The following is a 16,942-nucleotide window of genomic DNA, read 5'->3' as shown; positions in this document are numbered from 1 at the left end:
AAAGGAGACCAGGAACTAGAGAAAAGGTTAGATTAAAAAGAATTAACCTAGAAGGTAACACCCACGCACAGGAAATCAATGTGAGTCAATGCCCTGTATAGCTATCCTTATCTCAACCAGCAAAACCCCTTGTTCCTTCCTATTATTGCTTATACTCTCTCTACAACAAAATTAGAGATAAGGGCAAAATAGTTTCTGCTGGGTATTGAGGGGGGGAGCGGGAGGGGGTGGAGTGGGTGGTAAGGGAGGGGGTGGGGGCAGGGGGGAGAAATAAACCAAGCCTTGTATGCACATATGAATAATAAAAGAAAAATGAAAAAAAAAAAAAAAAAAAAAAAACAAAGGGAACTTCAGAAAAATCCCTTCTCCACATTTGTGCTCCCCCAGTGTTCTCAGTTTGAAGCCCAAAGTGGCATATTTTGAGGTATCATTTTCTGAGTCAAGATCATTAGTGATGCTAAATATCCTACACTGCATAAGACAGCCTCCTACAAAAGTGATCTGACATAAAATGTCAATAGTGCCAAGTTTGGAAACTTGTTCTAGAGCAATTGAAAATCCTACATTCTTTTCTAATGCAATAAAATATAACAGGATTACAGTGTAATCTGTACTACACTGGTTTTAATCTTATAAGAGATCCTCCTACTCCTATTATGATAATACTGTTATATAGCAACACAACCACAGACCTTATAGCCTTTTGCTGAGTCTAGAGGCCAGCACACAGTTCTGTGCATCTGGACCAGCTGTGGCTGACCTTGACTGGGCTCACTCAGGTCTATGCAGTCAGCTAGTGGCTGTAGCCAACTGGGAGCTGGGTGCAATTGGTGTGTGCTGCCAGCTGACACGACAGGGTGACTGGATCACATGGTTCACCATTATTCAGCAGGCTAGCCCAGGCTGTTCTCATGTGGTGGCAAAGCTCAAGACAGTACAGAAACATGTGAGGCCTCTTGAGGGCTGGGCTCAAAACTGGTACCACATCTCTCTCACTACAGTCCATTGGCCAAAGCGAACTGCAAGATTCAGGGCACGGAGGAATAGACTGTCTCTTCATGAGAAGAGTTACTATGTCAGTTGTAAGGGACAAGGAAACAGGGAGGAATGAAGAACTGCAGGTAGTTTTGCAATCAATCTACCACACCCTTCTCCAATTCTAATTTACACTTCTACTTTAACTCAGCTGAGCACTACCTCCCACTAGAAGCTTTTTCTAATCCCCTCCTTTCTCCTCTCCTTGGATTCCAGGCTTATGTATATCATAGCACTCCTCACATTCCCTAAACATGAGCACACCACTATCTAGTCCCTGCTAAACCCCATGCTACCCTGAGGGCAGGGACCAAATGAATGAATGGATGAATACTTAGTTTTCTTTCTCCATAAATGTCCTAAATGTTTTATAAATCACAGAGCTTAGGTTGTGGAGAGATAATACTTTGTTCAAATCTTATCTTTGCCTCCTACTACTAGGTCAAGCCAAACAAGGTAATTAATCTCTCTCTGTGCAGTGGGAATTATAATGGTACATAGCCCAGAGAACTGTGAGGGCAAAATGAGACAATACAGGGAGAGTGCTTAGAGGCTTACAGGCTTAGAAGAGTGGCTGGCACATAGCAATTTTCAGTAGTGGTAGCCTTTGTTATTATGGATGCATCTTCATTGTAATATGGCACCTAGTTTGTAGAAAACTGGGACTACATTCATTCATTCAATAAACATCTATGTGGCCCTCACTTATTTGTTGCCCACTGTGCTTCTTGCTTCTCACACAATAGAAGAGCCTCATGTCGCCAGCCATTTGGCTCCTGAGTATCTGAGTATGTTCTGCTTCCATTGCAGGCTCTGCACTCCCTTCAGTCATTGGACAGACTATTACTTCCTTCTCTTAAGGTGGCTAACTGAACCTTCCCCACCCTCAGGGCAGAGGAGCCTGTCCAGCCTGGGCCTCCACACCTGGCTCACAAGGGGACATGGTAGGGATGCTGAATTACTACAGATCACAGGAATGGTGAAGAGGACTGCGTGGGAGGAAGTTCTTTGCAAACTCAAGAACCGAATTCAGTGTTGTAACATTCTGGGAACTGTTAAAATAAGACACATGTATGACTCCAGATTTTTGAAATGACCACATGAAACATCTGTTTCTGCCATAGAATGGTTTTTGTTGGTTTTCTAATCTGAAAAAAATTAGAAGATGCCTTATGAACAATGCACTGACTCAGCTCTGTTAGGCTCAACATCCGTCAATGTGGGAATGTGTCTACCACTTTTAACATCCTGCACATTGACTCTGTGGCTTGTATATAGTGCACCTCAGCAGAAACTGAATCTGGCAGGAGTGTGGCACCACCAGTTCCTCCCATGTCCCAGCTGCCAGGTCAGATGACTCTTGCCTGGTCTTGAGATTGGTTCTTAGAAGTTCAGGTTGGAACTGAAGCCTTTTGAAATACTCACAAGAAACCTGGTGTCTGGTGGAAGGTAGATTGTAAAAGGGGGGGAGAGGGTGGGGGGAGAGAAATGACCCAAACAATATATGCACATGTGAATAAAAGAATAATAAAATTTTAAAAAATAAATAAAATAAAATTTGTATTTCCTTAAAAAAAAAAAAAAGGAGAAATCAGGGCAAACCTAGATGAAGTTGGATTTGTATTTCCATGGGCCATCTCATGAAGTTTATGGAAACAGTACTACTACTGGACACCTGTGTCCATACTGACTTTTTTAGTCTCTAAAATGCTTTTGTGTCACAAAGTCAAAAAATATAATTTATCACTACTCATACTAGTTTTGAAAGTATGTTTGTTTCCATGAGCTAGTCTTGCTTTCAAAGTAGATACTTAGCTTTTTAAATACAAAAAGCATGTTTCCTCCACAACCCTTAGCACACCACTGTACGCTATTACTTGATTCCTCTGTTTTTGCAAACTATAGCCCACAAATGTTTGGTTTGGCTAGTTTTTTGCTTTGTTTTGTTTTGCCTCAGTGCAGTGTTGTGCAAGGCAATGTAATCAGGAAGATGTAATACTGGGTTCTGATATAAGCTGTCTAGCATGTGATGTCCTGTGCCTGGTCACTGCATGTTTGTGTAACCTTCCCTAGGAAATTGGATTTCCACCACTACTCATGGCTCATTTGCTTGTTTTCTTCCCAGTATCCACTACCTATCTAAGCCCTACCTTTGATTTCAAGGTCCAATTCTGGTCCAATCTTCTCTGTGAAATCTTTCTGATAGGGTTTGTAGAAGTCTCCCCTCCTCTGAACACCACCAGCACCTACACTCAATGTATGTTATTGAACTGCTAGTATATATTTCCTGGTGTTTTTGCATTTCTCTGTAATTACTTGTCCTCTCTTTCCAACTAAGTTACAGGTACTTTTTGAGCAGACCCTTAATAAAACCATTTTGTAGCCCTACTGGTGACCATACAGAGTAGGTGCTAAATATACATTTCTCGGCAAGTGGGGTTGATGCTCTGAGAGATAGTCATGGACTGGGGACATTTTCTTGAGACGACTAGGCCAATCTTATGGCCATGTTTCTCTTGTCCAAATCTCCATTTGGCATTTGATTACAACCATGGATCTCTTCTAATTCTTTATCTTTTCCAGCCCTCATTAAAAGTAGTAAAAGCCTCCAAGTCATCTCCAAATCTTGACTTTTTCCCTTTACCCACTGCAAAAGGCATCTGCTGTACTCTCTTAAACTAGCTAGCTGTTTTCCGGAATTAGTTCAATTGCAAGAGACAGAATGGATGGTATTAGACATGTCTGGCAGTGTCATGCTGCTTACCAGACAATTATTAGCACTATCTAGCGCTTTGCCCTGAGTAAACACCACTGGCAATTCATGACTCCTACTCTTAAGGAGTCTGCAGTCTTGTTGGAAAAATACTGCACACACACTAAATATATAATAAGACATTACATACAGTACTTGAATGTCAGCAAGGGCTACAAATTACAAGGAAGGATGTTTCTCTGAAGAGTGGGGGAAGGCCTTAACTGAGGGCTTGAGCATGAATCAAATTTATATAGATGAAATGAAGCAAAGACACATGGAGAGAAGGGGGAACAGGTGGGGTGGGAAGATGTAAAGCTTTAGGGTCACATATAATCAATTACAAGTTTCTGAATCTCATTCCTTATTTGAAACATACTCGTGACATTGCTATGATTAAACAGACACAACATGACAAGGTCTGGTATAGGGTCTGATGCACAGTAAGTGGTAATTGTTTGCCTTATAGAAACATAAAACATGATACAGACAAGGATGCAGGACAGGGCATAGGGCAGGCTAATTAAACTTAGTGGTGGGACAGGAGGCGGGAGCATTTGGTTCCACTCACCTGTTGAAAGGTTTAATAGTGAGGATAAGGGTTGGGCTTTAAGCAGTCAGGTGGGATGTAGAGGGGAGCACTGAGGAGGTTTCAGCATATTCTGGAAATTCCTAGTTTAGAAAGTACAGACTGAGGCGTCAGAAGGAATGGGTGGCAGGAGGCAGGGGACAAGTCTTGACTCTATTCATTACACTGAGAGACTTTGTGTGCAATGTTCTGAGAAATACTAAAATAAGAAAATCCTGAAATATAACATATGGAACTGAATATAAAATATAAAATTTACAATACTGAAAACCCACAAGGACCTACTTCCACCAGATTGTTCAGAGCCAGAAATTCTGAACAATTCCTCTCTCCTGAGCCACTCAACTGTTTTGTATTCTAGAAACCCACCATGACAATGATTTTCCAAACTTGCCAAAGTTGGAAATCAATCAAAGGTGATGTACTGCTTAACAGCTGAGGTTTTGTGTGGCTCATCAACTCTTAAGTAAACATGAAATTTCTATTTGCAGCTGTTGTCAGGTGGTTGGTGAGAGAATGGTCTGGTGGTAGGATGTGACAACACACTTTTCCAACAGCATCCTTTTGTTGTTCTCAGTTTACACTTAATTGAACATAATCATTTTCCTCAACAGAAGAACCTGTTCACAGGTAGTAAGTCATTTGAGGGAGGGAAAGGAATGAGATGTCATTTACAAATTATATGCATTATGCTATGTCAATTTGTTATCAATACCAAAGAATATCCAAGAAACTATAGACCAGAAGAAATAACTGTCTTACGTTGTGCTCAAGTTGAAAAACATAACCAATTAGCCCAAACAGAACAATGAATTGAGGACAAAATAGGAGAAATAAACCTTATAACCAAAAGGTGTAGTTGAGTTGAAAATTACTATTCTAGAGTCTAGCAGAGTTGCCAGAAGACTTCCACACCAAGTGGGTTAAAGCCGTTTCAGATAATTCTATGCTTAGCAGCTTCTGTGATTCCCAGTGTAGTCCTCTTTATAGAAGGCAAGCCTTGGGCCAGGGGTGTAGCTCAGTGGTTGGGTATATGCTTAGCATGCGGGAGGCTAAATTCAATCTGCAGTACCCTCCCCACAAAAAGCAAGATTTTGTGAAGTAAGGAATATAAGTGAAAAATGTTTGCTGTGGCAATAATGTTGTGTGATACACTAACTGTGAAAAGACCAAGGAAATTACCCTCTTGGAGAACAGGTGCATTCACTTGAAAAGTCTACTTGTGTCTCAACTCTTGACTGTATTTTATGTTACACCAAGAGGTTCTGATATGCCTCTGCATACCATGTCTACCTTGGATGGATTTAAGTATGGATTATGATAAACAAAGCTTGGTACCTTTAATAAAAAGCCCTAGTTAAAGTGAGTTGGATTTATTCAGGGCTTACTGTGTACCCAGCTTGTGCTGAGAACTGAAGATATGAAGAGAATTAGTACCCAACTCCTACTCCTAAGGAATTCAACCATGAGACAGACACACTAAAACAAGTATCTCAAGGCAGCATATGCCAAATACTGCCTGAGCAGTATTGGATTCTAAGTGGGAAGGTTTGCAGGATGTCTGGGGCAGGGGGTGTGTTAATTGGGTGGGAGTTGAAGGTGGCATAGAGGAGTGAAGAGGCTGGATAATGTTGGTGAGGTGGTTTGCAGCTAAACTGGAGAAGACATTGATAACCAGAATGCCAGCTTTGCAGGAAACCAAAATCCATTTAAAGACTGGCGGTGGGACAACATGTTTGCCCTTTTGTTTTGATTTTGAGACAGGGTCTAATATGTAGCCCATACTGGCCTTGAACTCTTGATCCTTCTGCTTCAGCCTCCCCAGTGCTAGGATTATAGATGTATGCCACCAAACTCAGCTTACATTTGCCAATGATTCAGGAAGATAAAGCTGGTAGCAGTGGGTTGGGTAAGTGAGAGTTGGGGCAATAAGACCATTGATTAGGAAAGTTGAAATAGTTTAGATGGCAGCTGGTGGACAAGAAGCCAGGATAAGGCATAGGATGAAACACATAAGAAGAACTCAGAAAAAGCAGTTCTTGTAGCCACACTTCCTTCCCAGTTGGATCATGGTTACCATTACTATTAGTATGTCTCTCCTTTTCTGATTAAATTATACACACACCCCAAACTTTTATTCATTTCTTTCTCTCACCAACTTCCCAAGTTTCCCCAAGGGAAGCTACCTTTTCTGCAGCTCCACAGGTAGCTTAGTGCCCTTCAGCGTACCAGGCGGCCCCTTCCCAATACCAGCCAGCTCTGCAATTTGCCCAGACCAAGCTTTTCTGGCATTGATTACTATGGCACAGTCCACTGGCTGGTGCTCCAGGCTGTTGTCCATCTTCACCTGTAGGTACCAGAGGATGATGGGAGGGAGGGCTGGGCCACTCACTTGACAGGAAGAGAGGTAACAGCCTCCTAATCTTACTTTACTCATACTGGAAAGGGAGGAGAAGAAGACCAACATCAGGACAGTCAGTACACCTTTCTTGCCTCTCCATAGTGGATAAGAAATGGGACTAGGGACTTACGTGTGAAAAGAATTCACAGATTGTTTTCAAGATCATCTCTTCTCCACTTGAGATCTCCATGAACTAGATGAAATGATAAAACCCGTAGAAAAGAAAAAAATGAGCCCTTAGGATTTGGAGGGGTGTAACTCAGTGGGAGAGTACGTGCTTAGCATACACAAGGCCCTGGGTACAATCCCCAGTATCCCATACCCAAAGCCCTTGAGGCTCTGAGGAGGGAAATGGGAATCCCACTGGTTTCTTAAGGAAAAAAAGGCTAGAAGGATGAACACTTTTCCATGACACTGAAGCAGAGATCAGGAAAGTGGGATGAACTTAGCCATACATACAAGGGTCTGGGCAGTGCTGGAATTGTCAAGCAGGTTATATAAGTCACAAAGCAGTCAGAGCTGGGTTGCCATGGATTAGCCCTCTCCCCCATCAACCTTTCTTAGCCCATGAGTGAGAAGATGGGGCCCATCTAGGCCTTGTCCTGCTAACTAGAGGACATTAGCAGAAGGTATGTGGCTTTGGGCTGATGTATCACCTCTCTCTGGTAGACAACAACTTTTGCCAAAGCCCCTGGAGGAGAGAACAAGGGTCAAACCAGCCTTTGTCCTCTATCCCTAAGATGAAGAACAGAAAACTCCTGAAAAGCTCCCAAAAAGGATCTGAGGTCCATCCTTTCCTAGTCTATTTCCTGACCCTCCCTCTAACATTCTTCTAGGACCAGAGTCCAATAAGGCTGAAAGAAGAAGTAGCATGGCCTGGGATGAGCCGTTTCTCAGGAGGAAGTAGTTGTCCTTTAGCAGAACCATGGCATATGAGACTTCCAACCCAAGAAGCTCCTCAGTTCCTACCTGTAGGAGAAAGCTATCCCCCCTTTTTGCAGATGAGCCTCACCATAAGACACCAGGACCACTCCCTCTGTGTTTATCCAGGGAAAGGTGTTCTGAAGCTGCTCAGGAGACATCAGACAAACTTTGGTTCCTTCTTGCCTGAGAGAAATGTGTGTGTCTGCGTATGTGTATTAGAGAGCGTGAATGTGCATGGGGGAGAAGCATGAACCTCAACTCTACAGAGGGAGTCCAGCTCGTTGAAGTCACTCTCTATCCCAATCTCCCCAATTTTTTTCCACTGGTGAATGGCAAAGACCTAGCCTTCCAGTCAAGGCTCTTTAGCATCTAAACCCTCTTTTCTACTTTCTACCTTCATCTCCCTCTCAGCTCCTTCTCATACCCTACCCACTCCGTTTGATTTCATGACATGGAGAACTTTGTTCCCTTAACTACTGTCCAGAACACTTTTCTTTCCACTGCCTAGTACAATCTTGTCAGCATAAGTGTGTCCTCTGGGACAGTGTCCACCAAAGGCAGGAGAATGCTGGTGTTTAAAAAATAAAACAAACAAAAAGAAACAAAACAAAAAACCTAAGTACTGAAATGAGCCAAAACGCCTGGTTTAAACAGAATCCCATTGTCACAATTTACTAGTCCTTGTGTCTCATTCCCCCACATATGAAATGATGTCCTAATGATTAAATGAGTCAGTATCCATAAAGCATTTAGGACACTGCCTGATTTAATTAGCAAGACTTATGTTTGTTAAGAAAGCCTCCAGCCATCAGGAATCACAAAGATGCCCGCCCCTCACGAATTATGAGACTCACTTAGGACCGGGGTTGCCAAATCTGACCTGCTCTCTGTCTTTGTAAATGAGCCACAATCATTTATATTTTTGTCTATGGATGTTTTGTGCTACAATGACAGAACTGAGTGGTTGCAACAGAGATTGAATGGCTGGCAAAATCTAAAACATTTACTATCTGACCATTTACAGAAACAAGTCTGCTAACCCCTGACTTATGGTTCTTGTTAAAAGCCTAGATTCCTAGGCCTTTGTTAGTTCTGGAATGTGTTCTAGGCAGTTCTTATGATCTGGTAAACATAGAAACCACCAGGGTGTTCTGTCCATGTCTGAGTTACAGCACTCACCATAGGGCACCGAAGGTCTGCATGTGCCCATCTCCCCTGACAGACTAAGCTCCTAGAGAGGAGGCACCTGTGACATCAACTCCAGCTTCTCTGCTCCAAACTTTGTGTAGGAACTCACCAAAAACTGTGAGGTGGAGAAGCAGCTTAGGGCTGTGCTGGGCACTCACTCTGCACTTCTACTTTTTCTCCAAGATCGCAGCATCCTTTCCTGAAGCCAGCAGGAGATAGTGTAAGGGTTTGAACTGGAGGCCCAGGGGAGGGGTGTCCACTACAGCCAGGTACTCCTGTGTACATTCAAAAAACCTGCTCTCTAAAGAGACTGACTTTAAAGAAGAAACAGGGAGCACTCCTAATTAGCATAGAGATTGAACAATGCCCTGAAGAAAATGGATAAAACCCTCAGACTATGTCATTTCTCTGGCATCCTTTCTTTGGGAGCTCTACTCTTTGCTACTTTTCTATCTCAATAAACTCTCCCACTTTACTCAAAAAAAAAAAAAAAAAAAAGAAGATGGGAGCTGGGTGCAGTGGCTCAAGCCTATAATCCTAGCTATGACTCGGGAGGCAGAGATCAGGGGATCACAGTTTGAACCCAGTAAAGGCAACAGTTTGAGAGACCCTATATCAAAAATACCCAACACAAAGAAGGGCTTGTGGAGTGGCTCAAGTGGTAGAGAGCCTGCCTGGCAAGCATGAGGCCCTGAGTTCAAACTCTAGTACCGCCATAAAAAGAGAGAGAGAGTTGGGGAGCTTTCCTGGTGTCCTCATTATGGCTCCCTGGGCTGCTCTGGGCCCCAGATCAGAGAGAATCCCTCCACTAGGCACCAACTCTGGGAAGAAAAGCAAGGGTCCCAACTCCTAGCTGCTTGAATTGCTCCTGTTCCTGTTGCCAGGTGAGCTATCCTTCTTTCTAGGTTAAAGCAGAGGTCACCACCTCAACCCTTCCAAATCTCACCGCACATACATTGATATTCCACAGAGTGTTGACTGAGAAGAGAGAGAGCTGGTTGTTCTCAGGCAAGGAGAACTGCTGACAAATCCCATCCACAGAAAGCCATGTGGAGGCCTTGGAACACTGTAAAAGACCAGAAAAGTTGAGGTAGACCGATACACTATCATATGTGAATGGAATACTGCAATGGAAGCTGTCAGTTATCTACTGAAAGTTAAAGGGGAATCCTACTCACAAGTTTATAATCTAAGAGGGGCAAGCGTGGATGAACTGAATACATGTCAACTAGAAGCCCAATGACAAACTGTTTAAAATAATTTTTGACAGATAAGCATGGCAAAAAGGTCAATCATCTACAAAGGACTGAACACACTGGAACAAGATGGAAATGGCCTAGAAATCCAAGGGCAAGAGGCTGAGATTTGACTACTAATTAGAAAGTATATGACCAAAATACCAAGACTTGCAGCTAGATGGCAATAGCAAACAGGAACAAGCAAAGTAGAAAAACCTCAAAAATAATGGACAACAGGTCTTCCCTCTCCTCTTTCCTTGCTCCTGGGATACTTAATGATTCACCTTCATTACTCCACTCATGACTCTGTCCTCCCCCAGACCTCCCTGTGAGTCTCATTCTGCCACCAGTACCTGAATGGCACCGTGTTTCTTCTCTAGCTTCCTCAGCTACAGACAGGCCAAGGACCCCACTCCCCACAATCACCACATCCGAGTGTTCTGAGGGCATGTGGCTGGTGTTGAACAGTGGATCCGAGATCTCTCGGAGCAGGACTGACTGGTCTTCTTGATCTCGCACACCTTTCCACCCCAGTCTGTGGGACATAGTTATGGCTAGCATATGTGTTTCCTTCCCAAGTGGTGGGGTTTTGGAGGATGACCACAGGAAAAGGTGGGCTTAATACACCTGAGTTGGCAGTCCCCATTGCCATCCTTTTCCATAAGGTCCACTCCCACCCAGGAGTATCGTCACAGCTTTGCTGTAAGTCTATACACTATCAGGCTCCCATTTTATGCATCATGGCCAGCAATTCAAGATTCAACTTCCTAAAATTAATACTTTTCACTTTCTCTGTAAACCAGGTGACGCACACACATATTTATCGCTTGCACAGACCTCACTGCCTCCTGAGCCCCAGATATTCAACGCACTATCATCTTCACTACAGCATTCCAGGACTGCGGAACAACAAATAGTTCCAGGCGTATTCCACGCTGCGGCGCCTTCTAAAGCCTGGTACTTCTAAGTGGCCCCTGATTCCTGGATATCCATTACCACCAGCAAGCCTCCATTTATGTAGGATTTTCCCATTGAGAAGAGTCTCCTTGGGATCTGTTCGGGTTCTACATTTGTGAAAGGCACGCTTACCCCCTTCCCGCACCGGACCCACTGTCCTGCCAGCGTGGGCTGAGTTCCGAGCCCTAGAGGTCACATAGCTGGAAGTTATGGGCATCCCAGAACCATACCCTCGGCCGACTTCAACTTTACCCAGAACAGAGCCTCCTCTGCGCGAGCCTAACCCCCGGAATAGGAGGCCCGGACCCGAGCCGAGCTGCAGCGCCGGCTGAAACACAGCCCTCCGAAACCAAACCCCGCCCAAAACTACACCTTAACCCCCCTGCTGTCTCTATCGTCACCGCCCCGCGCCACACCGGCGCGCCCATTGGCCAGCAGTCCTGTCCAGGCCCCACCCTTCCACGCTATAGGTAGCCGTCTCCCCGTGACTTCCCCGAGAACACCGCCCAGGACTGCCCCCACCCGCCATTGGCCTACCTTGCGTTACGTCACTTCTGTGCGCTCTAGGCGGAGAGGGGGCGGGGAACCCGGCGGCTCGGAGCGGAAGTGCGGCAGAGCCAGTTTCCGGGGTGAGTGGTTTGTGGTGCCTGGAGCTGGGCGCGGAGGACGTGGTGGCTCGAGTTTCCGGCGCCTTCGCGGCTCATTTCTTGCTGCCGCCATGCTCGACTTCTTCACCATTTTCTCCAACGGCGGACTTGTGCTCTGGTGCGTCCAGGGTGTGAGTTTCTCTTGCACCGTGCCGTTAACGCGTTGATTCGTTCCGTGCTGCTGCAGGTACCAACTCCCGCAGGAACAGAACTCCGAGCTCTTTCTCCCCGACCCGGTCCATAGTCCGCCTTCGACTAATCATCCCGTTCCTTTTTCCCATCCTCTCGGCCCACCTCAAACTGTTTACTCACCTGTCACCTGGACTCAACTTTCTTCTGTCCCCATCAGTCTACCGCGCAACTTTGCGACGCCCCCCGCCCGCGGCAGCTGGGATTCTAGGCCGACTCGGGCACTTCTTCAGGTTTCCCTCGGCGCTCTCCAGTCAACCCTCCTTCCCCAGCAGCTTTGGTTTTCTGTTGTTTAGAGGCTTGGTGAAATTGTGGATGGAAAAACACCTTTAAGAAACTGTAAATGGTGCACAATTGGTAGTAGATCTGATTGTATACGTATGACTGTTTCCCTTCTAGCTCCCACTTGTCTTGCCTTCTCCCCTTCCTCCAGCTTGGTGTCTCGTTTTCTTAATGTTTCTCCTTTCCCCAATACGGTGTCTCCTTTTCTCCCCGGTGGGATGCTAGAGAGAGACGCCTCAGCATCCTCTTGTCCTAGGGTCAGGTTTCTCTTTGAGGGGAGTGTTTATTTCTTTACCAAAGGTAATCCCGAAGGGGTTCCACGTCTGGGTTTTCTGAACAATCAGACATACTCTTTTTTTCCCTAGAAACGGGGAGGTGACAGCTACTTCACCCATGAGGCCCTCACATTCAAGCGTAAACTAGACAATAGTTTGAGCTTTTCTTTGTGGTAAGCATTTTATGGAATATTTTAGAGGGACAACGAACAGGTTACAGTCGGAAGATTGTAACATTGACCTATGTAGACAAGTTGATAGATGATGTGCACCAGCTCTTTAGGGACATGTACGGCATAGAGATCCAACAACAAAGTGCTTTAAGTCTGTTGAATGGCACTATTGATTTCAAAAATGATTTCCTACGGCTCCTTTGGTGAGACTTCCCCTCTCCAAAAATCATTTCCATGACTTGGTGAGTTCCCATTCTGTAGGTGGTTCAAGGGTAGTAAATCCTGTGTTCAAAGCCATTTCTAATTTGCTGTTTACTTCTGTTTGTCTTTTTGGTATATGAGACCTCTCTCTGGAATCTTTTTTTTTTTTTTTCTCCTTTATGGGGTAGAAAGATGAACCATTCTCTTTTTCCTTTAGTGAAGTAGAGGAGAGCCGTAAGATCTGTGCTCCCACTACCATGAAGAAATTTGAGAATTCCGAAAAGGCCAAGAAACCGTTGAGAACCATGATTGAAATAAGGGTTGGGGAGAAGCCCAGAGAAAAAGCAAAGAACAGCAAAAAAGGCAGGGGAGTGGCAAGAAGGAAGGTATGTTTGAGCTCCTTGGACATGCATGAAAGGTGTTAACATGGCACTAAGGACTGATGTGCTCCTTCCTTTCATCATTGCTTGCTTAACTCTGACTCACATGCTCACCATGCTATCATCTCCAGGCCTTGTCATCTGAAACATAAATGCTCAGTTTAAGTTTGCTCTTAAAGATTTGGAAGAATTATAATCGTTGTCTAGTTGGTTGATATTTGGTCGTTTTTTTTTTTTTTTTCTCTAATGAGAAACCTAACAGGTTCTGATGGCCATTTGGCTACCAGCAAAGCAGCTCCTGCAGAAAAGTTGGGTCTCCCAGCAGAGGGGCCTGAGAGTGAACTTTCCAAAGAGGAGCTGATACCCAGGAAGAGAGAAGAGTTCATTCAGAAGCATGGGAGGTGACTAGACAAATACAGGTGAGTGTTCTAACTCACTAGTTCTCTCTAAAGACTGTTATCTGTGTTGGGGGCCAGGGAGCTGTTTGGGCTAATGTTCTGCCCTACTTCTCCACCATAACCCTTTACCTTTAATCTACTGCATCAAGTCCATGAAATGGCCTGCTTCTTTGAACCTATGTTATATAGCCTAGACTTTAGGAGTTATTGGGAAGGTTAAGTATTGTTAGTACTTGAAAGTGCTTAGAACAGTATGGTCTGGATGCCTGGGGCAGGATACTAGCATAGTCCTGGTTCCCTTAGCCCAGAAAGGTATTGGGTATTTTTAGTACATTCCTTGGTTTCAGGGCTGGGTTTCTTTAACCTCCCTTATGAGTGGTGACTTCCACAGTCAAGCAAGTTCTGTAGGATGCCCAGTGTCCCCAATGCCCTTATGTTGTCACCTTCTATGATGTTAATGGAGTGGGGAAGTCTGTTAATCTTGCCATGGCAGCACAGTTCACGGCACAGTACCAGCCTGTCACTGGTACTTCACTCTCCATGTCTTAGAACACTGTTCTACATGACGGTTTCTTAGTTCCTTCACAGATTTTTCGGGCTGTTAGAGTATGGCTTCAGTGTCCTCATTGCTGCCTGTGATACATTTTGAACCAGGGCTGTGGAGCAGCTATGTACTCACACCCGGAGTCTGACTGCTCTACACCCCCCAGAAAAGCAAGGTAGTCGCACCATGAAAAGGTAAGGTTGCTACCAGCATTGCCGTGGAAGCCGTTGCCTCCAGTACAGAATGTGGGGAGTGTAGAAACTTGCGGGCCCTTTCCTCCTTGAATTCCCTCGCAATTTGCAGAGAGGGTCAGAGGGTCAGACTTTACTACTATAATCTTACCTCTCAGTAACAAGAAGGTCAGGATTAGTTACTTGCCAAACTGTGCTTTTGGGTAGTCTGTATAGTTGTGAGCAAAGCTAATAGATCCTAACGAGACAGACCTGAATTGGGTCACTTTTATCCTCCTTCCATCCTTTCCTTGTGGTGGCCATGAATATATTATCTTGTAACTGAATCAATAGACTGAATAAGTAAACAGATAGGCTTTTCACATAGCCAAATGAGGACTTCCTGAGAGCAAGCTGGCAGTGAGCATGAGTGAGTTGGGTATTAGGGGTTGACCCCTTTTTCTCTGTAGCATGAAACCAAGGATTTGATGTGGTGCTGGTGGACACAACTGACCGAATGCAAGACAATGCCCCCTGATGACTGCCCTGGCCAAACTCATTGCTCATTACTGTCAATACATCTGACTTTGTGCTGTTTGTGGGGGAGGCCTTAATAGTCAATGAAGCCACGGACCAGCTGGTGAAGGCTTGGGCCTAATTTCCTTTGCAACTTAAACTCTGGCAAATTAGATGGTTCTTGTACTTATGCCGCCTTTTTTCCCTTTCTAGGTCAAGTTCTGTGGCCCTTGGCTCATTGATGGCATTGTCCTTACCAAATTTGATACCACTGATTACAAGGTAAATGTGGATGACACAGGACAGGGAGACCGGAGGGAGCAAGGAATGGGCTTCCTTCACAAGGAAGCTGAGGCTTTAGGGATAGGTTAGCTCTAGAGCTGCTTGTTAGTGAGGGTGTGAGTGCAAAGAAAGGCTTGAGGTAATTGGGTATCCCCTTTTCCCACATCAGGTGGGAGCTGCCATTTCTATGACGTACATCACAAGCAAACCCATTGTTCTTGTGGGCACTGGCCAGACCTACTGTGACCTACACAATCGAAACCACAAGGCTGTGGTGGCTTCTCTAATGAAGGCTTAATGTGGCTCTTGCTGAATATCAAATCACTGCTTCCCCCAAGCTCCCATTCCTGTATGAGGAATGTGCTTTAGAGCATTTTCTGAGCAATTTGTCTTCAGTATAGTTCAAAGGCAGAATGAGGGGAGCTCTAGGGGCTTAAAGCTCCCTCTAACCCCACTCCCCTGTTCAACCCAGCCCCCACCTGCAAGGAGGGCCTAATCATGTCACAGTCACTGCCCACTCACCCCCCTTCTCCCCGTGAGCCTCCTCTTCCTACTTGGGCATCTCCTTCACTCTGCCTGCAGACTCCTTCTCATTACAGCTTTGACCAATGGTTGGAAGATCAAATATTCAGAGCTTTGATAATTAGTGTGGCCACAGAGCCATCTGAGTTAAGGAACAGTTTGAAGTCCCAGCTTCATTAGGTTAAGAGACTCTTCCAGAGCCAGCTCTGGGTCTTGAGTAGCACCTCCCCTGGGATACACAGCATTCAGGTTCCTTGCGCTAGGATGACACCCACCTCACTGTGGCAGTGTGTGGCCTATTACTTGCTGCTAATTATAAACCTGATGATTACCCCTACCCCATTGTTTCCCAGAGTTTCAGCTAGGCCAGAGTGATTTGTTACAAATGAGTGAAAGGTAAGTTCCTGCTTCCCTCAGAACAAAGGGAGCTGAGCTGCAGTGTTGCATTGGGCTTTTCAGCCTCGCAGCTCTTCCCCATTCCCAAAATCCAGATGTACGCTTTCCATGTTCCCCTTCCTGGGAGAAAGCCTATTGTCAGAAGGGTAGCTTTTGTCCACTTTCCCTCACCACACTTCATATTTTGAGTGGGTTCTGGCTTTTCTCAAGTCCTCTCTTCTACAGCGCCTGGTAGATAAGTGCTATGTCGAAGAATACAAACCTCTTGTTAAGACTTGTCCTGTAGTTTGGTATTACAGATGTGCTATTAGAACAATAAGGCTAAGGCTGTCTGCCCAAGGAAATTCATAATTTATATAAGAAAATAAATTTTATTAATAAACTGCCTCTTGGGTCTTGAAGTTATTTTATATAGGATTCAAATTAAAATCCTAAATCACACTAACTGTAGTTCTGGGGCTTATTTATAGTAAGAAGGGCAACAAAGCAGGAACAGATAATGCTCTGAGGAGTTAGGTAAGTAAGTAGCTGTCCCCAGAATGAGATCACACCAGGGAGAAAACACAACTTTGAAAATTTAAATTGGGTTATAAAAAAAATTTTGGCTTCTTAGTACCTTCAAAATAAATAAGAAATAAAAAAAAGGCTGGTGGAGTGCCTCAAGTGGTAAAGCACCTGCCTAGCATGTGTGAGGCCCTGAGTTTGAACCCCAGTGCCCCCCAAAAAAATAAAAATAAAAAATTTGGCTCCTTAGTACCTTAATGCAAGTTGGGAGTTTTCTACAGTGACTCTCAAAATATCACAAGGGCCCTGCAAATTAAATGAACAGCAAGTTTTTCATATAGCTCAGTTATGTAAAATACTATACACTGTAAAAGATCTA

The 16,942-nt window shown here is 44.6% G+C and overlaps 1 protein-coding gene and 1 long non-coding RNA gene across 2 annotated transcripts; one reads left to right on the top strand and one right to left on the bottom strand.

Annotated features, from left to right (window-relative positions):
• Positions 1 to 366: 366 nt before the first annotated feature.
• Positions 367 to 11,498, bottom strand: LOC109697757 (uncharacterized). The gene is made up of 3 exons (XR_012445588.1): positions 11,217 to 11,498; positions 9,845 to 9,955; positions 367 to 9,088 (listed from the first exon to the last, which is right to left on the bottom strand). It is a non-coding gene; the product is annotated as an uncharacterized lncRNA (long non-coding RNA).
• Positions 11,499 to 11,671: 173 nt separating this feature from the next.
• Positions 11,672 to 16,445, top strand: LOC109697756 (signal recognition particle receptor subunit alpha-like). The gene is made up of 3 exons (XM_074066508.1): positions 11,672 to 11,849; positions 13,069 to 13,237; positions 13,483 to 16,445. Exons 1-3 carry the CDS (start codon positions 11,803 to 11,805, stop codon positions 13,498 to 13,500), a joined length of 234 nt encoding a protein of 77 aa, XP_073922609.1. The 5' UTR covers positions 11,672 to 11,802; the 3' UTR covers positions 13,501 to 16,445.
• The last annotated feature ends 497 nt before the right edge of the window (positions 16,446 to 16,942 follow it).

Source organism: Castor canadensis, chromosome 2 (assembly GCF_047511655.1).
Source record: "Castor canadensis chromosome 2, mCasCan1.hap1v2, whole genome shotgun sequence".
NCBI classification, from domain to species: Eukaryota; Metazoa; Chordata; class Mammalia; order Rodentia; family Castoridae; genus Castor; species Castor canadensis.
This window is presented reverse-complemented; position numbering and strand designations above follow the sequence as displayed.